Source organism: Periophthalmus magnuspinnatus, chromosome 22, assembly GCF_009829125.3.
Source record: "Periophthalmus magnuspinnatus isolate fPerMag1 chromosome 22, fPerMag1.2.pri, whole genome shotgun sequence".
NCBI classification, from domain to species: Eukaryota; Metazoa; Chordata; class Actinopteri; order Gobiiformes; family Gobiidae; genus Periophthalmus; species Periophthalmus magnuspinnatus.
In genome coordinates, this window is record NC_047147.1 from 20,905,618 (window position 1) to 20,931,383 (window position 25,766).

A 25,766-nucleotide genomic window follows, 5' to 3' on the forward strand; every position below is an offset into this window, starting at 1 on the left:
TATAAAATCTGACAAATAGAAATAGTAATAGTAAATACTAAATAGTAAATACTAATAATAAATACTAAATACTAATTAAAAATAGTAGTAATAGTAAAATGTACTTCAAAATGTTCAAATCATGTTTTTGTACATAATTTACGAAAAACTACTAAACTTATATTTTCAGAAACACAAAAATCTAAGAAGTGAATATTTGTAACAAGTAGTAGTAGTAATTCGACTCTGAGATGTACTTCTAAATGTTCATGTGGTATTTTTTGATAAACTTTGTGAAAAACTAGGAAAACTGCATTTTCAAAACACACGAAATCTTAAAAAAATTCCATATTTTTAATACGTAGTAGTAGCAATAAGCCTCTGAGATGTACTTCAGCGTCTTCTTTTCATGTTTTAGACCAATTTTGTCCAAACCTACAACCCTCGCATTCACAGAAGACACAAAAATCCCAAAATTCCATATTTGCATTGACTTCAAAATACTGATGTCAAGTTTTGGACCAATTTCGTGCAAAACTACTACTATCCAGAACACACTTTTCCACACAAAACTCTCCCAAAAATCCAAAAATGAGATATTTATTACAGCATTTGTGACTGAACACCTTTGAAACATTACGTCACACTCCTCATACAAGTATTTCATGTACTTTCGACAAAGCTCGGGGGGAGACGGCATCTTATCATCTAGTGAGGGACACGTGCTGAAAAAGGAAGGAATTCATGGACAGACAATATCAATGCCACAGCAGATCTGAAACTAGCAAAAAACATTCTTTTCATTGAGGTAAACACAGAATATCTAACATGAAACAAGTAATAGACTCAACTCTGTACGAAGTTTGATACAATAATCTCTCAGCTTTTTCCCGACAAAAGCGTTGAGTTCATAATTTAAGTTTTTTTTTCCCAAGATTTTTTTAAGTTTTTGGTGCATCCGACAACCGACGGCTTCTCCAGTGCCCTTAGGATCAACAGTGTCAATATATAAAGTCCGTATGGCCACTTAGGTTGATCCTCGCCAAAAAAAAACAAAAAAAATTAAAATTACGATTCGAGAAGCGCTAGTTGGATAGTTCCACTTTTTTTCCTTCCTTCAACGGGCTCCGGCCAACGAGAGTCCAGAGGGTACAAAAACAATAAAATTAACCTGTATAAAAACCAACACGATCCAGTGCTTGGGTGTTTTCAAAGATTTTCGAAAAAAAACAAAACAAAAAGGGAAACATTCATTCGTGAAAAAGAAAGAAATCGATCGAATTTTCAAACTTTAAATTTCGGGTGTGATTTGTTGTCCTTTTAGCAGCCATGTTCCCGCCGTGTCCTACGTTTTGCGTCGGATCGGGAGGATCTGATTGCCCCTCTCTGTGTTTCGGAAACGTAATTTTTTTCCCATGATGCTGTGCTGCGAGACCGCTGTTCTCCTCCACATCCGGAGTGCACACAGTGAATGAGAGACCGAGAGAGAAGAGATTCTAAAAACTAGCTTTATAAACAAACTTAGTGACCAACCCAAAAAATGCACAAGTTTTAACTTAGTATCTATACTTTATACTACAGTAGTTATATTCTTGGAGTCTTTCTGTCCTTTTTTCCAGAGTGGATTGATTTCCAACGTTCCCAAACAGGTGCGGAAGCGAAACAAGTTTGTCTGCTATTGTCTGTAAGTTTTTTCGTTTTTTCCGCACCAATGTTTTACCAAAAAATCCCAAGTCTTTACAAAGTGTCAGCTTGGTCCACGTTTGTTTTTGGATCAAAGTAACAAACTTGACAAGTAAAAAAGAAAAAAACGTCACAGCTCGTTTTGGAATTTCGAAGAGCGTCAAATTCTGGTCTTACAAAGAGCAAAAAAATCACGTTTTTGTTTTTTTCGTAGTAGCTGCTTGTCTTGTGGGGCAGGGTTTTTTAAGTCCGGCGAGTCCCTTGTCCGAATATCACTGGGCGTGGATGTCCAAGCTCTGCCCGCCGGCGCTCGGGTCCATGGGGGACATCAGGGGGATCCTCTGGGTGGGCATGTCCGGGTGGTGCGGAGGCGGGTGGAGGTGGGCGGTTGCTCCTCCGTGCATCAGCATGGCGGCGTGGGGGTGGTGGGGGTGGTGGGGGTGGTGGTGGTGCGGAGGGGGCGGAGCGGGGTGCCCGGGCAGATAGGAGGCCGCCACGGGGTGATGGGGGTGGTGGGGCAGGGGCGGCCCGTGGTGCAGGTGCGACGGGTGAGAGGGCGTCATCGGGTGGGGGTGGTGAGGAGGGTGGTGGTGGGTGAAGGAGGGTGCCATGCTCATGCCCATAGGAGCGCCGTGAGGGCCAAAGTTACCCGGGACGCCTTGCAGACCTGGACACATGAAAGATAAACAAGAGATTAGATTTTACGACGATGCTGGTTGATACTAAAACTAATATCAAAACTGGATACTCATTTGAGCAGGTATCAATACTAAAAAATCACTTTTCCTGAACAGCTTTAGAATGATCTTGAGCCGTATCAGAACAAGTATAAGACACATAGACGAGTATAAACCCATGGACCACTATGAACCTACTGAGGGAACACACGTTTTGTTCCGGTGTGACTAAAATCGTTTTGTTGAAAATGCTGTTTCGGCCAACCTAGCCAAACGCATCTATTCAATCAAAATTCTTCCATTATGTAACAAAAAATTCATTAAACAAGTAGGTGTTTAAACTCACTTTACAGAGTATGAAAAATATAAACAACCTTTTTTTTTTTTGGTTTGTTTTATCTTTTATTTTAGAGCAATTTAACGCAACATTTCCAGTCCAATCCAATCAGTTTGGCTAATTCCTAAAAAAAAAAAAAAACATTTGCCACTTTCCAAACTTTTTTCTTAAACCCAAACAGATCCAACTCCAGCTCCGACACTGTCAACACTGTATTTCTATCACAAATTAGCTCACACCCGTACGACCGCTTGACAGGCCGATGCAATGGACGGTGAATTCAATTTCAAATAGCTGATCGCATTTTACGAGGCCGCTCTGTGCCCGCACCTCTTTAGCCCGGCGGAGCAAAGACACACTCCATTGCTCTGAGGCTATTTTGGGCCATGGTGAGAGCTTTACAATGCCCAGTAGCGTTGTGGTCACATCTCAGGTTTAGAAAATGATCCCTACATCCACAGACAGATAGCACTAAGGCGAGGATGCAATGGATGGATACAAGGACGCAAGGGTGCAAGGATACAAGAGAGGATACAGGTCTAATGCAGATTTGGACCAGGACTAAACCACGACTTATGAAACAGGACTAAACTACAACTATGTCACAACAAAAATGAGGCTAAAGGCAGGTTAATCAGGACTGAAGCAGAACTCAACAAGAACCTAACCAGGGCTAAATCAGAACTAAAAAATATGACTAAACCAAGACCGAATACTACGATGGTCTAAACCCAAGTCAACCAGGACTTAACGAGAACTAAAAACATGACTAAACCAGAACTGAACCTTGAATAAAACTTGGACTCAATCAGGACTGAACCATGGCTTAACCAGCACTAAATCAGGACTAAAAATATGAATATACTAAGACTAAATTCTAAGACGAAACGTGGACTAAACCCCAAGTGAACCAGGACTAAACCAGAACTGAACCTGGACTAAAACTAGGACTCAGTCAGGGTTACACCAGGACTGAACCAGGATCTAACCAGCACTAAATCAGAACGAAATACTATGAAGAAACATGTACTAAACCCGAGTGAACCAGATCTAAACCTTGAGAACTGAACCAGGGTTAAAAATCTGGACTAAAACCTGGAAGCAAACCAGGGCTGAACCAGGTTTTAACAACACCAAGACTAACCCAAGTCTAACCCCAACGAAACAATAACTTGAATTGCAAAATACAATGCAGGAAACACTGTAATAAAGAATGATCAAAACATCTATATCAGGACTAAAATAGGTCTAAGCCAGGCTAAAACGCTCGTGAACACGATCCCCCTCCGCATCTGAAAACCGAACCCAAGACAGCACGCTATCGACGTCTAGAATACGCTAATTCTTTTACAAGGAGTACCGCCAATTCCCCAGTCCCCTGTCCTCTCAAGAGGGCCCAGCCACTACCGACATATTTGATTTAGATTCCCCTTAAAGAAGCGCCTAAATAATTGAGCACTAGGCTAGCTGTAACATCATAGCGCTGGGGATTAGCGGCTAGCATTCACTCTGAGATTTAAGCCAAACAAAGTAAGGCGTTTTATGGATGTTGTCACAGTCCAGTCACCTGAAGTGGAGTCGCATTCTGAATTTGTCATTAAAATACCGGCTCGTATCGACTTTCTGCGGTGTAACGGTTACTTGGGTTTCTCTTGTGGGCTTTTAGCGTTGTGGCTTGCATGGCGTTTAATAACATTCCGAGTATGGCGTTTTAGATGTGAATATTGGTTGGTACGTGGAGGTATTTAAAATCAGCTGTCACTAATGAAACCATGTAAGCTAATAGGCTAAATATATTCGTAAGTGATTGTATTAATTTCTAAATGAAGAGAGTGTTAGCTAGTAATGCTAACATAGTGCCAGTGGACATATGGAGCAGATCAAGTATGACCTAGCAACATTATGGTATTCCAATCCACCCACTGCAACAAATAGGTCTACTTTACAATATGACGATTATGTAGCCTAGCTCAAAATAAATCCTATAATAAGAACATAAAATAAAATTACTTGGATGAATACTAGTTGGAAAGTGAAAGTGATTAAAGTCCGGCGTCACGGAAATAGCGTATGAAACCGTGTAAGCGAATAGGCTAAATATTTTCATGAGTGATTGTATTGACTTTTAACTGAAGAAACCAAAGCTGCTAGCTAGTAATGCTAATAACAACAAAACATGGTGCCAGTGGACATATGGAGCAGATCAAGTATGACCTAGCCCTAATATGCCGTTTCAATCCACCCATTGCATAAATTGGCTTACTTTACGCCGTGACGATTATGTAGCCCAAATATGCCATATAATGAGAGTAAAACGATCAAATAAAAATATAAAATAAAATAACTTGAATGAATACTGGTTGGAAAGGGAAAGTATTTAAAATCCGCTGTCACAGAACTAGCAAATGAAACCACGTAAGCGAACAGGCTAAAGATTTTCATAGGTGATTGTATTGACTTCTAATTGAAGAAACCAAAATTGCTAGCTAGTAATGCTAACAACAACAAAACATGGTGCCGGTGGACATATGGAGCAGATCAAGTATGACCTAGCAACATTACACTGTCATCGAATAGGCTAAATATTTTCACAAGTGATTGTATTGACCTACTCAAGAAACCAACGTTGCTAGCTAGTAATGCTAACAACAGTAAAACACGGTGCGAAGTGGTTATGAGGCAGAAGTATGACCTAGCAACACTGCAAAACATTATGTAGCTCGAATATACAAAGTAAAATTGTCAAATTAAATGATAAAATAAAAGCACTAGCATAAACATTAGCCATAAAGACAGGCGACCCAATTGAATCTTTGTTGGCTAGTGACTAAAACTTTCAAGTGGGACCAAATGTCACTTGTAAACATCACTCAGAATCGAAATTACTAGCTAGGAATGCTATTTAGCCACATTTTCAGTCAGAAAACACTTTTGTATTTTCAACTCCGGACGTTGCTAATAGGCTAAATTCTTATCGTCAACCAAATTGCCTTGTGTTCTTCCGTGCTCTACCAAGTGTACATTTCACAACCTTAGTGTCAACAGCTATCTCTTAACTGTGCGCTTTGAAGCCAAGAGGGAACGCCAGTAAAAAAAGGAGCAGGAACGCAACCGGAGAGCGTCAGAGGATGAAAGACCGACCAGCGGAAAGGGAAAGCCGGGTGTGTCCCCTCGGATGGGCCCTGTGCTTCCCTGGAGCTCTGGGTTTTGAAAAGGCTTCGCTATCGGCCACTGTGCTCCAAACTAGAACTGGCCCATGGGGAGGGACCTAGGGGGACATGAGGGGTCCCAGAGGAGAAGTGCTGGTGGTGGGGTGAGGCGCTACCCTGCAGAGGTGGATAGTACTCAGTTACACTTACGCAGTTACATTTACTCAAGTAACTTTGGAAAGAAATTGCACTTTTTTTTAGCAGCATACTTTTATTTCTACTTGACTAATATTTTTATTGAAGTAGCAGAACTAAAGTTTTGGTTACTCTTTTCCCCGTAGTGGAAAGTAAACAAATTCCTATCCAAATATCTAGTAGATTCCCAGTAGATTTTTGAGGTATTTGTACTTTCTTTCTTTCACTGAGTACTGTACAAGTCATTGTTTTTGTCTGTGCTGCTTTTAAAACTGCTAAAAAGTAACTGGAAATTAGTACTCTAGAATTACTACTGCTGGTATTTTGACGCTGTACTTGTACTTGTAATTGTGTGCATTATTAGCCACGTAACTGTACTTTTACTTGAGTACAAATTTTCAGTACTTTAACTACATAAACGTCAAATTATACTTCAGTTACTTCTTGAGTCGTAGTTTTTTCACTATTATTTCACTATTATTGAGTAATTTCTTGGACCACTACTGTGTACTTCTACTTGAGTAATATCATTTTGGAGTAACGCTACTCTTACTTGAGTACAGTTTTTGACGGCTCCTCCCACCCCTGCTACCTAGGTCCCAGTCCAGGCTTGTAACATGAAGCCCGGGGGTATTGGGAGCAGTAATAGGAGGGGAGAGGTCACTGGAAGGTCATCGGGCATGCTCACTAGGCGCATTCCTCCACCTTAGTACACCGCAATTAAGGAATGACACCGCAGGGCCTAGCGAGGGGCGGAGAGAGAGAGTGAAGAGAGGAGAGAAAGAGAGAGGGAAGGAAGGCCCACGCTAAGATTAATGACCGGGATCATTGGTTGAAAGCAGGACCATTTTCTAAGGGGATGTTTATACTGCTACGCTGCATCGTAAATTTGAGGATTTTTCTGGCGTTTTGGCCGTTTCTTAGCTGACGACTCCAGAATGTAAACATTTTGGAGCTCTCAATGCTTTTAGTGTAAACTGGGTTGCGAAATTTTTGCTAGCCAAGTTGAGCTTTGTCCATAACTGCCCAGTCACACACAAATGGCTAGAGCTTATCGACAATTTGAACCACGGAGGCCTGAATTATTTAATCTAATTTATAAATGACGCAATTTTCCAGTTGCAAGTTTGGCCTGAAGGAACTGTACGTAGCCTGTACTTTTAATGTTTCAAAAAGGTACTACAATACTACAAAGGTACTACAATCCCAACTGAACCTATGTTGCCAGAGTCTTAACCTGCAGATAGAGACACTCAGTTTACGGACAGGCCAGTCCTTTTAGTTTAAATCAAACCCATGTGACGCTCATTCTGCTTTCTGTCCATATCCAGTGTTTTAAGAAAAAAAAAAAAATCAACATTACAATCACTATATTTGATTTAGACATGTTTACCTCGTATCCATGGACACGGTTAGGTCATGTTTATGGAATTCAAAATCAAAATCTTACATACAGTTGATTTGACACTAGCTCTTTCCCTGCAGGTCACGTAGCACTAGCCTTAGCGTAGTATATTCAAATGTAACCAAATCAAATCTCATATATATTGAATCAAAATTGGTTTTGCATGCAGTGCCAGCATTGCTCATTGAACAAATTTGTTTATTTTAGCATGGCTCATAGCAAAAAAGTTCTGAGTTCAATTCCTGGGTTTGCATGTCTTCGTTATGTTTGAAAGCATTTTATCCAAGTACTCAGTCATTCAAACTCACACACACGCTTGGCTAATCCTTTAGATAGGAACTCTTGGCTGTAAACTTCGCTCAAGTTCTCGAGTAGGGTCTCTGGAGTAGGGTCTCTGGAGTAGGGTCTCTGGAGTAGGGTCTCTGGAGTAGGGTCCCTTGCCAAATACAAGGACAATATGTATTTATTGATATTCTTGGTGAAGATATTTTCCAAAATCATGTTCACTTTAACTTTTTGGAGGAGGCACATCACTTGAATGATTCCATGGAAAGAGAAAGTTAAACCCGTACTTCAGAACATGGAAATAGTTACATTTTATGCCGTACTGGGGAATATTTAAGGCAAAGGAACAACATGTCCATGTAAACAAATACAAATAAGAGTTAGGTCTGTGAAGATGCAAGCCCGCTCACAGTAAGGATGCAATAAAATGTGGTGCTATAAACAACCAAAAAATAATATCTATACATTTGAAATCCATTGTAGTGTTTTGTTTTGTTTTTTCCCAAAATTTCCATCCATATCCAACCACATGTCTGTCTATATTAGCCACTAATCGCCCGTCTCTGAAATCTCCACATTGTTGCCCATGAACTAAATCCATCATGACTCCACCTCTATATAACTTCTCTATACATTTAATCCTGTTATAAGACCCGGCAGATGTTGTTGGACATTGTAATCTGCTAATCTCCAATCTTGTAATCCCATTCCATACAGTCGACATGCCCCCCCCCTTCTCTTTTATTAACCAGAGTGCTAAAACCAACCAAGACAATAACCTAACCCTGTCTCGGCTTTGATGATGTCATAATTTTAGATGGAGGGCAGTGGTTTATGTAACTCTATGTAAGAGCCACTGATTTGGAATGAAATCTCCAAATTTATGATCCACAACTGTTGAACATTATCATTATACGGGATTGGCTCCACAAACTTGTCATGTTAATATGAGCTGAAAAAACTTAAAGACATGGCAACAATCACGTCTTTGGGGTTGAAAAATGGCTCTATTTTCTGGAGCTTTTGTGAACAAATAGTTACATTTTTCATACTGGAACTTTGTGCCAGTTTTTGTTTCATGCGGTTGGTACGTCTAGATCAACATATCGATATAACGAATCGATATTTGCACTTTTTAGCGGGCTTAAATCTCCAAAATAGGTTTATATTTGGTTTGGCGGACCTACTACCTAAAGAATATACAAAAGACTAAATGGTAAATGGTCAAATGTTTTATCTTTTAATCTTTTCCACCTCCACTCCTGGGGCAAGGTGGGCTAAGTGTCTTGCCCAACGACAGCATTCATCCGTGGGAGCTGGAGTCACACCACCAACCTGTAGGTCAGTGGATCTGACCGCTCAAACAATGACGTTTATGTTGAGAGTGGGATTTGAACCGCCAACCTTCAGATCAGTGGACAATGCTCTCTTAAAGGTTTGTGCTAAAAGGGCTATGGGTGATGGTTTGTAGTACATTTAATCCGCTCCACATATGGGCCCCAAAATATCGGTAGAGTTTATCGTTCTCGACTCTCGACAATCAACCGTTAAAAACCCATATCGGTCGATCTCGTGTGGCCCAGTAATCACAGAGAGATTAACCATAAACCAGATCGATATATCAGCCAAATGATATTTACACTTTTTAGCTTATTGGATATCGGTTTTAAATCTCCAGCATAGGTCGATATTTATTTGGCTAACCTGCTGCCTAAAGGATACACAGGTCTTTTAAAGGTTTGTGGAGAAAAAAGGGTCGAAAACTGAATCAGCCCTGCATATCGGCCCAAAAAAATTGCTTATCGACCATTAAAAAAACACATATCGGTCAATCTCTTGTGGCTAGCCCAGTAATTACAGAGATATTAACCAAAAACCAGGTCAACAAATGTGCAATCTGACAGTTAAACAGCTAATTTCACCATAAATTCTGACCTGTCTCCAGCTCTGCTTAAACTATAGGGACTCTACAATGTGAACGTAACCTCGTCTGTTCTGCTACAGCTCTCCTGCTCATCGGCTGTCTATAATTAAGTACTAGATATACCATATTGTGGGCCTGTGTAATCAAATCAGGAGCAGATAATATTCTTCTGTATTAAGCTATTAATGTAATTGGTCATGAAGCATAAAGTGCGTTGCGCAATTAAGTCGTCCCAGAATTATATGGCTCTATATTAAGAATTAGCCAACCTGAGCAAATGTTGTCTCTACGCGGGGCTGTTTTAGGGAACATTGCTTCCGGATTTTTTCTATTTTTTCCCATCCCTTTTTACGTCGCTATTAAGGAAGACAGAAGGGGCGAGCAACGTAAGGCACGAACATAGGGAGAGAGAAAGCGAGAGGGGTGAAATAATGTCTTGCTACCGCTCCAATTGCTTCCGTGACCCTTCGGAAATTCCCGGCGACCATTTACATATAAAGGGATCTTTTAATCAAGGTAAGTGTTATTATATTGTGGCTCATTGGGCATAGTAGTTTAGGTGTTAAATGAACGCACGCCGGGTTGTCATACGTCTTGATTTTTCAAAATGTCAGCAGTGTGGCTCCATACAAGTGCCCGGGTTTAATCAGGCTCTGGCCATTTAGCCGTAAACGCGTGTAGGGCCATAACCGGGAGTGCAGTTACATGCAAGAAGAGGAATTAGGTATCCGGGAATATGGAAGTGGAAAATGCATGAATGTTATAGTCCAGCTGGGAATATGAATATTTTTTTACAGTTCAGAATATGTCAAACGAATAGGGAAAAAATATTAAAGGTATTGCGGTTAAATTCGCGATTTATGGTTAAAAAAGTAGGATTCTGTGTGACACTCCTGTTAACACTCCTGGTGAGTAAACAACTCCAGGAGTGTTAACAGTTGAGAGAAATATGAATTGATAAACTAATACAAGAATCCCATGTATTTCAGAACAGAGGTCTAAACTACAGGTACAAGAAGACAGGATATTTGGGTGTGGACATTCTATTAGCTAAATATTTGCAACCTTTTCGATTTGATAATTACAATTACACTCAACTCAAATTGCGATTTTGCTTCTACTGCACCCGTACCATGCTAATTACTTAACACATTACATAATTAGGCCTATTTAGTGATGGAAAAGTGAACTATATGTTGTCAAATACTACTACATGTGTCATTGATTAGCTTAATTTAGCAATCAGCAATGACCGTGGCTAGCATATTGTGCTTCAAACAACTCAGGTTCATGCTAGCTTGTTTGCGCAACAGAAATGCCACACGAATGTCACAAATCAGTTTAATTTCAGACAAAGTTGGGAGGGAGGGTGGATGGAACGCAGCTAGCTACCACCTAGCGTTAGCATGAAGTATCTAACTCTATGCCTACTCGATGTTATAGCAATGTTTACAGATAGTGTAATGGTGCTTTTTTTATCACCGGTTTACTCTGAACAATTCACGCACGCATCAGAAAAATTCAGTTTCTCCTACCCCCTATCCCCGCCCACTTCCCTATACTAACTTGTAATGATGAAGTATGTTATAGGCTATTTTATTAACAGTACTAAGCCATATACAAAGCCGTATCTGATTCTACATATTAATGAGTGCACAAGAAGCTTATTTTAACTGCTGGAATTTCAACAACCTTATAAATCTCCCGTCTCTCTTCTCTCTTGTGTCTTTGGTCATGGTAGTCACTCTTAAATCGTCTCCGTCTAGTACAAAATAATCAAAACATACCCCCATACCCCCCTCCGTGAATAGACACCTCCCTCCCCCTCCCTGGTGCGTATATCTCTCTGCAGACCCGTAATGTACTGCCGTGTTCCCGTCTTTGCATATAAGATAATTTGGGCATCCATCTTGACTCGGGACAGATTTATCTCACTCCGAGGACAGTTTCACGTCTCCTTCTTTAGCGCTTCAATGGAGCCTGCTTAATTCCTCTGCCGGCAGCCCCCCATTCCCTGGAGATGTTATTTTTTCCCTAAATGTCCGACGGAGAGTGATGCCGACGTTGTTGTGATAAATAAATTAAAGATTTTTTTTTTTTTTTTTTGCTAGGTTGGGTCCTGTTTTACAGTTTTACAGTTCTATGGCGCCACAAGTCCGACGCTTTTTGTCCCGAGGCGATTTATTCCCTCTTGTGAAGTATTCTGGGTATTCGGTAACTACTGGACCAATGCTAAGAAAGTGAGAGGTAGACAGGAGCAACGCTGCAAAGGCTAACGCTATTTGATTAAAAAAAAAACAAAAAAAACGGACATATTGCGAGAAAAAAATTACAAACATGAATTTCTTAGTAAAAAAGCAAAATACAGCCAACTTGATATTTGATAATTGATAAACACTGCCATCTCAATTCTTGCCAGCTCAGTTCCAGTATCTTGTCATCATCAGAGGTATAATACTCCCTACAATAAAAGCATAGCCAGTCTGTTTTATTACGTTACGTTTCAACATTTCATACTTACGTAACTTAAAGGTCCTATATTACGCAAAATTGACTCTTGTGAGCTTTAACCCATATTATAATGCTGTTACCTCCTCAAACACACACCTGGAGTTGTGTTATATTTCATCGACACATGTTTGAGTAATCCTTTCATTATTATTCTGGCTACATCTTCAAAGGTCAAAATGCTCTGTTCCACCTTGTGATGTCATGAAGCGTTAGTTTTCATGATGGCAGCTAACTTTTAGCTTTTGTTTAATAAAGATTGGCAATTCCAGGGCTGAAATCATCCAAATGATTCTAGTGAACGTGTAGGGAGTTTAAGAACATAATAGAGCACTTCCTGTTTTACCACATGACATCACAAGGTGGAACAGAGTGTTTTCTGTTTGAGAGAAGAACTCAGCCTAAATATGCAGGGTTTGTGTGTTAAACATGTGTGAATGAAACAAAACACAACTTTGGTTATGCTTTTTTGATAAGGAAACAACATTATTACATAGATCATAAAAAGCATAAGCCATAATTTTTAAAAAATGTAAAAAAAAACATTTCAAAAGGCAAAATTTGGACTAAACAAGTTCAATTTTATTTTTGATTTCACAACAAATTTTGATTTTAGACACACAAAAAAAAAAAATCACAAAAAAGACTATTCCTTTAAACTGAATTGTGACTGCTTCATTTTCATAGTAACTATCGCTCTAAGCTGATGTGCAGATACATTAAACTAACTAAAGTTGACTTCCCACAACATTGTCCAATCAAAACTGTGCAAATGTACTCAAGTGTGAACATTGACCTAATGCAATTACTTATCGTTGCATTTTTGAAGAATTCCTCTGCGCTCAAATATCTCCAGGCAAGACTTTATACCACAAGAGAAACAAGCCGAAACATTGCGGTGTTTAGTCAATTGGCTCTTTATTTATGCTAAAGGGGCCCCATAGCAACGTGATGATATATAAGAGTCGACATGGATACTGGACACGGGACCTTAAATTCAAAAGGGGTTGGATATATATATTATTACTATGCCGAAATATAACAAAGGCATTCACATAACTTAAAATGTATATTCTCAGACCTCAAACTGTAGTACTTTGTCAAGACTGTAAAATATAAATATAACAGCACATTCAAATGAAAAGGTACAGTATGAAACTTTCCGGAGGTAGCACGACACGGCATAGACAGCTAAAGCCATACTTTGGAACATTCTCCAAAGAGATAGATGACTTTTTTATATTCTATACTGTGGAATATTGTAGCCAAAGGAACAACATTTCCATGGAAACAAGCAGGAGGAGGCCAAATACGAAGCAGGTCTGTGAAGATGCAGATCTGCTCAGAGTAACTCGCATCGAGGTAGAAAAATACAAAACAAAACACGCTTCTACTTTAGTCTACTTTTCTTTTGTTTTTTATTTTTTATTTTTTTGGGGGGGGGGTGTCCCATCTCCAGCATCCCATCTCCACCGCAGCAGCAGAACCACCAGCCCCTTCAGCCTCTTAACATCTCACATATCTTCCTCAATTTAATAATCTGAATAGGTTGCGTTCACGTGGAATTCGATAACGTGTCGGATGAAGGGCAGGGGACTATATAACTCTATGGGAGATTCGTTGTGTTGACAGAAATCTACAAACGTCTGATCCACAAATGTTGAACCTGATTATTATTCGTTTGGGCTTGGCTCCACAAACCTGTCATGTTAATCATATGGCATAAAGTTGAAAGAGATTACAGAGATATTAACCAGGTCAACAAATCTGTAATCTGACAGTTAAACAGCGAATTCCATCATAGAATTGTCTCACTTTAAACTACAGGGATGCTACAACGCAACTTTGTAACTGGACAACGCTAAGATGTTTTGATGTTTTTAAGTGAAATGAAATTATGCAAGGAAAAAAAATATAAACCCACAACCCAACAAGTGTAAAAAAAAAAAAAAACACAAGAAAAGAACCCAATACTTACTTCCCCCTTTGCCTTTTTTTGCTTTACATGACGGGAGGGGTTACATGTAGTGCCATTGCCCATCCATTCCCATATTCATCCCCATTCCACTCATAGGCCCTGGAAAGAGGAGAGAAACGAAAGAGAAAGAAGTCAGCAAAGAAAAAAGCAGAGAAAAACGAGAGGAGATAGTTTATTTGTGATAGATTCCACCCAGATGTGTCAGGTTAAGAAGAACAACAAGCAGGACAGGCAGCGGAGCGCTCAGGGGACCGGCCAGGCTAAGGACGTGTTAATGCGCGGATTAGCGGCTAACAAGGGAGGCTAATGCTAAAGCTAAACAAGGTGATAAGTGGTGTGCGAGTGTGTGCAGGGTCAAGGGGGTGGCTAGCTAGGTCAAGAAAATGTTAGCGATGTTAGCGTGTTACTCATGCAAAAATGTATGTTCATATGTTTTAATACCTTATAATGGTAACATATTTTCAGCACCTTCAAATATTTTATACTGCAGGTATTGTAAAAAATAAAATAAAATAAAAAAGTACATTTTCTGTCAGATGCTCTTCCCATATGTGTCAATGGCATCCTGATCCTAATTTTTCATATTCAGTTTAAACTTGGAAAAGTATTGTCCTAATATTTCAATATAACGTATAACTTCATATATTGTATTGTTGGCTGTATTAAATAATAAGTGGGCGATATAACAATATTGAATTCAGTCATGTAGTACAGTATACGATATGCCAATGTGGAGAAATGTTTATTATTATGTTTTGCAGTTCCACTTTTCCGATCTCCTCCCATTGGTCACTTTGTGCTATAAGAGGTGGATATAACCAGTCACAGTAAAGTGTGAACTCTCAGAAAAAAGCAAAAAAGCCAAATCAGAATCAAATCTTGCCTAGTGCAACATTGCAAAGGGGAATTTAATTCTGTCAGCTGGACAAAAGTTTTGGAGTGAATACGTTTCAGTGCCCATCCCAGAGGTCTGACAGAGTTCTGGTAATGCAGTATATTTGTCTGAAGGGAGGAGGTAACTACACTAAAACTTAAACATCCTAGTTATTTATAATAAGAAGTATCTGCTATTATAAGTCCATTGAACTATCCTAAGGTGTGAGCTGTCACCTGAGTTAGCCAATGTCTTTGCAAATCTGACATAACCTAAAAAACTACAATATAAATGTTCTGCCACATACTTGTTAATAACTGTGCAGTCCATTGAACTATCTTAGGTGTGAACTATCATATTCGTGTTTTTGTGAATAGATTGTAACCTCTAAAAACATGCAATATAATCTTTTCATCATATTATAATCAATCCATGTTCATATCATTTTAATCGTTAGTCTGATGTTGCCACATGCTTGTTAATAACTGTGCCATCCACTGAACTATACTAAGGTGTAAACTGTCACCTGAGTCATACTTTTGCAAATCATTCCTAAGAAATAGCAATATGAAATCTTTTCCATATTGTAATTCATACATTTCAGTATCATTCTCATAGTTAGTCTGATGGTGCCCGTGCTTGTTAATACAGTAACTGTGCCAAACTGTTCCATTCCAAACCATCTCCACTTCCACATTGGGGAACCAAAACTTACCGGCCGGTCGGATCCCCATGTGCTGCTGCCCGTCCAGCACGAAACTGCCCATGGGCTGGCCCTCGGGACTGTACGCCGCTCCCTGGCTCACTGAAGGATCAAGAAGAAAACCTGATTGTAGTCAAAACGTGGACATCAACACGGGAAGAAGGGGGGCCGTGGGGAGGGGGAGGGAGGGGAGGAGAGAAAAACACCAGACAATCAGCATATTGTCCCAGCTCTATAGCCCCAGACATACTGTTAGACATTGTTGGTCATGTTTGCACTGATTGACGCGTGGCATGCTAAGACACGGGCTCCTCCGGCATGCGGTCGCTAGCTAGCACAGTCGCTGTCATTCAAAAGGCGCGCACAGTAAAAGCATTGTTCAGCTAAGCGCAGACAAAAGCATGCGGTTTGACAGGACGGAGAAGCCCGTTTTTGGCCAATCAGAGGAAGGAGGCTACAGGCCAACATGCAAAGAGCAGTGTTGTTACAGTGGGATTGGTTTAACCCTTGTGTTGTTGCATGAGGTCAAAATGAATATGTGGATATGCTACTTAGTGTAAATGATGGTTTTGATTAGAAATGTCTTGCCACTGGGGGACAATTTAGAACTTCCAATTATTGAGAGCAGCATGTGGGGCCACTTGTGTATGTGTGTGTGTGTGGGGTGTGTGTGTGTGTGTGTGTGTGTGTGTGTGTGTGTGTGTGTGTATGTATGTATGTATGTATGTATGTATGTATGTATGTATGTATGTATGTATGTATGTATGTATATATATATATATATATATATATATATATATATATATATATATATATATATATATATATATATATATATATATATATATATATATATATATATAAAATTAAAGATCAATAATATAAATTATTAATGTTTAATTAATTTAATTTAAACAATTATATTAATACACTGAAATACATAAAGGGTTGGTATGAATTGGGTCCAATTTTTTTTTCTTTTGTTAATCTTTTTTTCTTTCTGTTAATCCTACTCCATAGCATCCATATTCATTTTTAACCTTTCCATCACAATGCCAGTTAGCACAATTATTGAACAACAAGGGCTGAATACACAGCAATCCCTCATTCACATTCACTAGCATTCAGTGTTCTCAATGAACGACTGCTTATCTCCCCCGATAAAAACAACATCTCATACATGCACTGCTCCTGTCATGTGTTGTAACCTAACAGCCTTATCAGGAATTATCGTGTTGCTTCAGATTAGCAGTAGCATTAGCGGTAGCTGTTAGTCATGCTCTTTTTTTCTTTTTTTTTCCTCCAAATTTTTTCAGAATTCTCACTCCATACAGGGATGGCACAAAGGGAGAGTCGCCCACGCTTGTAACTGCATTTCATTTTCAATTTGTTTGTTTAATTATGTTACCTCCCGCTGGATGTGTATGGAGAAGCTAATCATAGAAACCACATTCTATATGCAACATGGAAAAATTGACTTTTATTTCATAATGCTTTTTTGTTTTACTTTTTTTTTTTAAATACATTTTCAAAAAAAGGATTTTCTGTAAAATGTGTAATTCTGCACTGACAAAATATTCATATTCAATGAACATTCATTCATCGACATTTTTTTGAGAATTTTTGCTCCATCTGGTCCAGAATACAAATATTGTTTTAAAAATCTATCAATTTGGCCAAATGTAACAAAATTCAAAATTGTATTATTAAAAAAAATAATAATAAAAAATCATAAACTGTGCATTTATTCAAAGTCTATTTTTGTCTTACCTGCTCGATTCGACTGGTCAATCATGGGCTGTACTATTCTTCTCCTGGCATTGATGAACCTGGAAGACACAAAAGAAGAGAGAAAGTTAATGACTTTGCATTACACCAAGTTAATCTTTCTGGATCCCCCTCCATAAAGTATTTTATCCAGGGCCCCCAAAAAGCTATCAACGCCCCTGCAACAAAAGAACGATTGTCTGTCAACTTGGGAATACCTGGATATTTTTAATGTGCCTTATGATCTATTCCTGCCCCCTTTTAATAAAGCTTTTGATTACATTGGGTTGCTACGGACACCGGGGAGACATTCCTCAAGTATTAAATGCGGCAAAGGTACAGAACGCTAGCAAGATAGTATTTTATCATCAAAGCAAGTGCGCGGTGGAAGTATCAGAAGTGACACAGCTATGTAGAGAATGAATGAGTTTTGATTTGCAAGACAAAAATGAACTCTGCGGTGATTGGCTGAGAACAAATCAATCACTCCGTTTTGACCATTCTATGAGCGTAAAATGCAAAAGTTGTATAGTGCTGATGAAGTGGTAGAAAGGTTGTGGGTTTGACGCCAACATAGAATCAAAGTAAGACGTATAAGACTATGAGCCCCATCCAAGGCCCAAATTTGTGAGTACCTTTAACCCCTAACTCGGACACGTTAGCAGTAGAGAAATTAATATAGGTTTAAAGGTGTACTATGTAACTTTTCTGGAATTGTGGTCCACTGTCTGATCGTCTCCATCGCTTCCACACAACGGCATTAAACTTATCATGCCTTGAAAAACTCACATTCTTACTTTGACCATCCACAGATTCGACCTGTAACTTGGCCTGGTGGAGCTAACGGCCAGTATCCATGGTGACAGATGTGCTTAATGCCATACTACGTAACATACGACCTGAATAGTTACAAACTGTATAGTGCAATTGTGTTTCTATAATTACCCAGACAAAAATGATCAGCCATTACAACAAAACAACAGATTGGGGAAAGCCTTTCCTTAGCAATGTAATACTTTTGTGTCGATACTTTTTCTTAATTTCTTTTTCAGATTTGTTTAGATCTTGGTTTGTTCTCTCCTATTGATGCCCTATGGTAATCCATCGACATTTTTAACAATGCTCCTATGATATCTTAGTATAGAAAGTATTTAATAAGCGAATACATGTGTGGTTGTTTTTAAAAAGAATTGTATTTAAAGTTTCCCCATGTGTCTCGTCCCTTTATAGATATATTGTATAAGCAGCTCTTGAGGTCAAAGTATGTCAGCTGTGTTCTGTCTGCATTTAATCATAAAGCAATTTATTGTCTGATAGTTGTCCAGTTGTTAGCATTACTGTCACGGCAAATCTCCGCTCTGGTCTTTTCATGAAAAGCACTTATAAACTTATCATTGTGAGTAATTTGCATAAGTTAAGCGAGAAATATCTTTGGACCACTGCAAACTTTTTTAAAAATGAACTCTTTTTCACGTTTTTAAGTCAGTAAATATCATATACAGCGCCTTATAATGGCATGCGCACTGTACTCAAAATCATATTTGGCAAGTCTTTTCACTGATCACTTGATCACGACCATTCCACCTCCATCTTCATATCACCCAATGGAATCTGAACGTCAGCTTTGAGTTACAAATGACTCCTTTCATTCCAGGCTCGACTCCCACTCCCACCTTCCCCTCTGGCTGGGACCCCCGCTCTGCTCCTGGTGCATTGTAGGGGCTCCACACTCCCCACACTCCCCTCTCCAGCTGTCAAGAAATGAGGACCAGGCGTGGGGCTACTCGGTGCCTTTCACGAGGTATTGTTATGTCAGCGAGCCCATCAATTAGGCTGTCTGAAGTTTTATCACCAGAGCCAGCTCCACAAAGCCTCCCCTGGCCGCCCCATTGGTCCAGTGGCTGTGGCAAAGGAGAGCCATGGGTCAGCTGGAGGTGACCAAGATGAGAGGAGAATGAGACTTAAGACTACAGATTTTGGTCACTCTTGAAGAGACCTTGAATCAAATGGATTTATTGCTACACTTGTCAAATGATAGGACAGTATCTCTAAATCTGAAACTATTTGTCTAATGTATTATACCCCACGACTGACAAGATATTCGTATTAATCTGATGGTTTGAGCCCAGTTTGGTCCAAATGTAGACTTGGTTTGGTCTTCTTATAGTACTGGTTTCAGAAGTTAGGCTCAGTTTGGTCCCAACTTGTATGTGGTCTAATGTGAGTGAGTGCACTCTTAGTATATCACAATAATAATAATTTGAACTGAAACTGGGAAAAAAACTTTAATTAAACGGTTTGATAGCCTCAGCTACAAATATTATGATAGACCCTTCAGAAATAACTGTATGTTGTAGTCAAAATTGTAACAGGTACTAGTAAAAAAGGCACCAGGCTATGGGTAGAATGCATGGACCTGTAACATGTACTAACAGCTCGTGGAAAACAAAATTGTGATGTATCCCATGACAACAGTGTCTCCAAAAATTGTTTCTCAAAGTGGGTGCCTTGTAAATAATTATTCATACCCCGATATGCCAATTTGTATAATGGGGTACCAGTGGCAAATCTGTTGTGAAAGACTCCGACTTTGCCTAGTATGAATGTGGCGTGTGTGAGCATTTGTTCTGGTGGGAGGGGACGATGGCACAGATTGGCATCCTTTCTTGGTTCAGTCTGCCCCAGAGCAACTATGGCTATAATTAAAGTGTACCAGCACTGAGTACGGAGTGAACAAATAATGCAATAATGCAAACTGTAAAGTGACTCCGAAGCGTCTGGAAAAGCGATATATGAGACTAAAGCATTATTAATTTCAAACCCCTTCGATATGACAGCACATTGACTAAAAACTTAAAATCGTACGTCTTGATGAAGCCTTCCCAGTTCAAAATGTGACTAAATTGTGTGAGCCATATAAGTTCAAAGTTCAACTGTCCATCTTTACAGTATCAGCAAAAAAATCTAGCATGTCCCATCACCAATCAAGTCCACCTTTTCTTGACCTCTCTTGCATTCTCTCCGTCCCTCTTTCGTTCCTTTCACGTACTAAACATGTAGCGTGGACTTAGTGCTACAGGTACTGCCATGTGGTTGAGATTACTCCTCGGTTTCAAATCACGTCAGACCTGTCCAGCACGGAGCCCACCGCCTCTCGTAACGTACGGTCGGCGGCGGCAACCATCAGTGGGACTAGCGCAACCTGGTCATTAGCCTCTCCTGGACCTGGAACCAATTTGGTTCTCCTAATCCCCCATGAAGCCCCGATACCTGCCCTTACCTTCTGCAATGAACTTAAACGGCTGTAATCTCGGCTAGCTCAAAGTCACATGGTTAAACGTACAAAATGCTCAGTTGGAGAAAGAAAAAAAATGGAGGAGGAGAGAGGCGCGGTGCTCATTTGCTAGGGGGCATCCAGAGGGCACGAGGCAGGGGTGCACGCTAGGCCCCTTAAAGTTCATATGACAGTTTTTCACGTTTTTCTAATTATGACTTGGTTTGGTGGGATAGTACCTGTGGTAAATATTTATCATAGTTTTACATCAGTTAAGGGTCAGTTTGTGAAAAAATAAAGTTTTAAAAAATGAAAGAAGTAGCGTTGAGGCCTAAAACAGAACCTGTGTCATCAGCAAGGAAAATTCCATCCTAAATGTAGGGACGATTTACACAGAAAGGACACATTTTCCTGACAGTTTAAACATTAATTTCACAAAACAGAGGTGTTGCCATTTCTATTTACTAGTCTAATCATAACTATTGCGTAATTTACATAGGTTTTTGCCATTGTTTACATTCTGGTTGCTAGGTAACACTTACGGGATTACCGCTACACATGTTTTACCCACTGCCCATGTCCAACCAGGAAGTAAAATTTTAAACTTCATCAGAAAAAAAAATGTAAATAAGAAAACAAATAATAGACTAAACTAGGTAAGATTTTTGGTTAAAAAAATATGTTAATTACCTTTTAGTGAAATGAGTAATCTATCATGTCATATTCACTTCAACTTCAGAGCATAAAACTTACAAAAAGAGAACAAAATGGGCTAGGCTAATGTTAGAACTGATGTTAGCAAACCGTCTTTTGAATAATATCTGTAAAAGGGAAAGCGCATCAAATGTAGCTGGACAAGCAAACTGAGACATTCCTACTTCTGCCAAAGAACAGCTCGCTCCAAATCATAACCACATGCATCTGTGCCCATTCTGATCCATAAACACATCATATTAGGAATGTTACTCCCAGGTGTCAAATCTGCCCACACAATTCCTACTGGAGAAATACTGTACTGTAGTTTGGAGTGTCAGAATGCAACTGGAATATACAAGTGCAAATGGACTAATAAATCCTAGTAATTAAAAATGAGTTACCGAGAAAAATATGCTAGATACATTCTAATTAATACATGCATCTTATCTGTCTTAATGAAAAACAGAAGTAGCTCATTTTAAACTGCAGTAGTCTAAAGTTATTCTTCACCTACTTTATGCATTCTGATTATTCTAATTATTCACCACAATGACTTTATAAGCAGTTTGCCCAACTTTCAGAAACCAGGAGTTTTAGCGTCACGGTAACTATGCACTTCCTGATTCTCAGACAATAGAACACTTCATTTTTAGATGCAGACAGTACACAGTGGACTTGTTTTGACCGTTGAGGTACTTATACAATATATACAACTTATACAACAAGCAGCACATGCCCTTTAATTATCATTTGGAACCTTTAATTGGCTTTAATACTGCATACCATGTTTGACAATACAAATATTTCACTAAAACACAGTAGTATTTCAAATAGTTATGCAGTTTCTTTAAGTAATTACAACATGACTTTCCAGCATCCATAAATGAAAATGAAAGCCAATTGTAGCGCCCTTTACCGTTAGCCTTCTTCTACTTCTACTATCATCTGTTTATGTGCACCCAAACACGTTTCCATGGCACCCGAATGCACAGTGGGGCGGGGTCACCCATTAGCCCCTCCCTCCTGTGGCCTTAGAGCTCCTTTATCAGCCTGAGCAAAGCCAATTGAGATTATCAGAGGCCGGGCCCGATAACACTGTTTTCCCTGGACCCCTGAGCTGCTAATGGAGTGTGCTTAGACCAATCCTCCAGAGATGGACTTGGGATGGATAGATAGATGGATGGATGATGTGAAGATGCAATGCCCTGGAGGGGAGAAGCCTAAAGTTGACCACCGAGACCTCCACAATTCCCAACCACTTGCTAAAACACGTGCGCTAGCTGTAAATCCACACATAGGCAAGCCACAAGTGTCGTTGCTAGCTTGTCCGTAGGCTAGCCAGAACATAGCGCGCTCGCAGGGGACAAGGAAAAAAAAATCCAAGGCGCAAAAGGGTTTTATTATCAACATCTGGTGGTGGAGTTTATTGCGGACCGGCCTCTGCGCAGTGTTAGCAGGCGCGCACAGTTAGCGGGGCTAGAACACAGCATGGGAACTCCACGCTGTCTTCAAACAAATAATTAAAGGCGAGGTTAGCGGGTCGCGCCGAGGTCATTCCTTGGGATACTGGCTCAGAATGTGTACATTAGGCCACGCAGGAGAGGGAGGGGGTTGGCGAGGGGGGGTAGGAGGTGGGGGGCTGCCATTTAAAACGGGGCATGTATGTTTTTTAAATGTCTTGGGGTCTGATGAATTGGTATTTTTTGTTTTTGTTACTTTCAATCAAATGAAACGTAAACTATATGTAAAGTAAAGGTGCGCTCACATTTGCACATAGACAACACCAAAATTAGGAATTAAACTTGGACTAAAACTGGACTAAACCTGAACTAAACCAGGACTAAACCAGGACCAAACAAGTACAAGTGTTTGGTATGAAAAAAGTTCAATACAAATATAAGCAATCTATCCAGACATTTTTATCAAAGTTTGGCCAGACCTATGACAAGCAGGCTAACTGAGAAATAATTATAAAAAATATATAAAAAACTAGGCAGGTGTAGTAAAATATATAATGAAAAATGAATTATTAGGAAGAGGTCATTTTGAGCATTGAAATGATCAAAAATAACTAAGCAGAGCGGTGGAACAAGCCACTTTTAGTTCTCAAGAAAGACATTCATAGCTTGCCTAAACATGCTTAAATGAACCAAATCATGACTCGATGTTGGAAGGAATAGTATATTTTTTAAGTTTTCCGTGTATTTACGCAAAATGTGTCTTGCCCCAGTGCAGACATATTGTTTAAGCAGCTCTTGTCTGAATCTAATCTGTCTGAGAGTTATGAAAAGCTCTTATAAACTCATCATGGTGAATAATTAGGATGTTCTGAAGGCATAAGGTAAGTGAGGAATAACTGTGGACCACTGCAAAACCGTTGAAAATGAACTAGTTCCTTTTTAAACGTTTTAAGTCAAAATTAGACACGGTGGCATTAAGTTCATAATATTGGACCTCTTATGTGGCCGCGTTAGAAACCATTTCAAACTGCGTATCAAAAAATGGCAACTATGTTTTGGAGCGCGGGTGCGAATGCGTATGCACATAACTGTCAATATTGTCCATGTCAACGCATTTTTGACACCAGCCTGCCAATTGGCCGACAGGGGAACTTTTACTAACACGACCCCAGGTACACGCTACACGCATGTTCAAACTTCAAACTGTGGTAAATCACATGACGGACTGCTAGTACATTATGCTAGCTTAAGTCGTAACTCATAAGGTTTGTTAGCTAACCACTGCCATATTCACTTACAGGCTGAAGACTCAATGGTTTTGCAGTAAACTACGTCTTTTTCACGTTCGGCGAAGGTGACTGAATGACATTACAGATATACAGTAGAAAATAGATGGACTGGTTCAAAACGAGTACGTGTGTGCAATATTTTCGGACATGTCTGCGACGAGTCAACAAGATTTAGAGCGATGTTCAGCTGCTGCAGAAGGTACATGCGAGAACTATTTTGGGCCCAAGGGATCAGAGGTTGCAGAAAACACAACAGGTCGACAGTAAAATATTTATTTTTTGAAGTTTTTTATGCTATAGCTTCATGAATGTTAAAGAAAAGTATTTAAATGTTTGCAAAGCTAGTCATCTGTGAAGTGTATCTGAGATCAAGATGTTTCAGCTGTTATCTGGAAGCTATTATTGATCCGAATACTAGTCTGAGAAGTTAGTTATTTTGCAATTTAGAAATTTCATGGCTGTAACAATTGCAATAAGTGGCAATGTCTTGGTTCACCTTCTCAAAAATGTAACTTAAATGTACAAATAAGTAAAATAAATGTTGGCTTTTGCGTTACTGAAAAAACCTGCATTTAACCCATCCTCCAACCTCTCCTGATGTACGTTTTTGGTTAGAAGCAGCTTAACATCAATGCTCCTTTTGCACCGCAGATCCCCTTCACACCTTTAGCATACATTCACAGCAGGGTGAAATGACAAAAATCTTAGAATATATTAAGTCACCTGTTAACAACATGTAGGAGAGTTAAAAACAAAACAACAGATAAGACAAGTTTTGCTCACCAAGACCTAAAGGCAGGTGGTGGGCGTTCGGTTCAAAAGGGGCAGTTAAACTACATGTTTTTTTTTACTTAAAATGTCGCCATTTCATTAACATCAAAGAATGTGAAGCTAGTTGGAGAGGTAACTAAGCTAACAAAGCCAGTAGTTCTACAAGTTGCCCGTGAAGGACCAGCGCGGCGTCCCCGGTCCTTCATACGTGCTTGGACACATAAGAGAAGGCCAGCTGAGGTGTTAAATAGCCTGGCTAGCTTACAATGTTATGCTATACCTAGCGAGTGTGAGCGCAGGGGGTTCAGGGGGAAGGCCTGGTTAGCGCGAGGAGAGGTGCTTCTAAATGAGGGCTTACGTAACACTGCTACATGCCCCATAGAGCTGTGTGAGGGAGAAGAGCGTATGCTAGCTTATGCTCTTCGGGACAAGTTGTGTTATGGTAAAAATGCCATTGTACCATAAGTAAATCTAATACAACAAGTTTATATGTTTTTAAGAAGTTTATAAATTGACTATTGGATTGTATTTATTTTAGTTTTTAAAATTCAAACTGTAAATGCTATTTATCTATTAAGTGCAAATGTGTTGATTTGGAAATTCATTTTAAAAGAGTTTTTTGTGTAAAGGTACAGTGTGTAACTTTCTGGAGACGGCACATCACTTGCATGAGTCCATGTAACCTTTTCCATGGAGACAGATGCGTAGAATTTTATATCCAAACACTATTTCCATGGAGACAAGGAAGAGGCCCTCCTACAGGCTGAATAAGAGTCAGGTTTGTGGAGATGCAAGCCCACTCAGAGTAAGGC

At 39.5% G+C, this 25,766-nt stretch overlaps 1 protein-coding gene across 7 annotated transcripts in view; it reads right to left on the reverse strand.

Moving 5' to 3' along the window:
- Nucleotides 1-563: 563 nt before the first annotated feature.
- Nucleotides 564-25,766, reverse strand: part of meis2a (Meis homeobox 2a) — a 168,632-nt gene continuing 143,429 nt past the window's right edge. For 4 of the 7 annotated variants that reach the window (XM_033988128.2, XM_033988127.2, XM_055230984.1 and 1 more), the window contains 4 exons: nt 17,468-17,526; nt 15,710-15,820; nt 14,121-14,219; nt 2,242-2,329 (listed from right to left, as the gene is read on the reverse strand). In XM_033988128.2, the coding sequence (XP_033844019.1) occupies nt 14,161-14,219; nt 15,710-15,820; nt 17,468-17,526 (229 nt within the window). In that variant the 3' untranslated portion in view covers nt 2,242-2,329; nt 14,121-14,160. Of the gene's footprint in view, nt 2,330-14,120; nt 14,220-15,709; nt 15,821-17,467; nt 17,527-25,766 lie in introns of all 7 variants that reach the window. The other 3 variants (XM_033988129.2, XM_055230985.1, XM_033988130.2) reach the window with 3 other exon arrangements.